Source organism: Parasteatoda tepidariorum, chromosome 6 (genome assembly GCF_043381705.1).
Source record: "Parasteatoda tepidariorum isolate YZ-2023 chromosome 6, CAS_Ptep_4.0, whole genome shotgun sequence".
In the NCBI taxonomy this organism is placed as follows: Eukaryota; Metazoa; Arthropoda; class Arachnida; order Araneae; family Theridiidae; genus Parasteatoda; species Parasteatoda tepidariorum.
The window spans coordinates 86,426,304-86,426,705 of NC_092209.1; the positions used below are offsets into that span (position 1 = coordinate 86,426,304).

Sequence of the window (402 nt, forward strand, 5' to 3'; positions counted from 1 at the left end):
CTTTTCATATTCCACGGCTTTATAAATAAAAACGGTACAATTCAATCGAAAAATCTACAAAATTAAATATTTTTTTAGAAAAAATATGAGGTCAGTAACATATCTTTGACCCGAGCACAATCAACTTTTTTCATTGTTCACAATTTTTGCGTCGAAAAGGAACTTGGTTCTTTGTTGATTAACACGCATGTTTTTGCGTGTTGTGTCTATAAATGCTGAATGTATTCAACAGCATTATCACAAATATTCAAAAAATAACTATTCACAAGGTTTTAAAAAATTCACGATGAAATTTAAGGTAAGTTCTCAATTTTTTTATAGTTCTCTTGCAAGACCTAAACTGAACCATATTATAGCTTGCTGCATCCTTAACACGATGCTGAGGTAATATATGTATATATA

General features: G+C 29.4%; 1 protein-coding gene across 1 annotated transcript in view; it reads left to right on the forward strand.

Moving 5' to 3' along the window:
- Nucleotides 1-255: 255 nt before the first annotated feature.
- LOC107444005 (uncharacterized) overlaps nucleotides 256-402 on the forward strand; it is an 8,649-nt gene continuing 8,502 nt past the window's right edge. Inside the window, exon 1 of the mRNA XM_043049078.2 lies at nucleotides 256-298. Coding sequence (XP_042905012.1) covers nucleotides 287-298 — 12 coding nt within the window. The 5' untranslated portion in view covers nucleotides 256-286. The remainder of the gene's footprint in view (nucleotides 299-402) is intronic.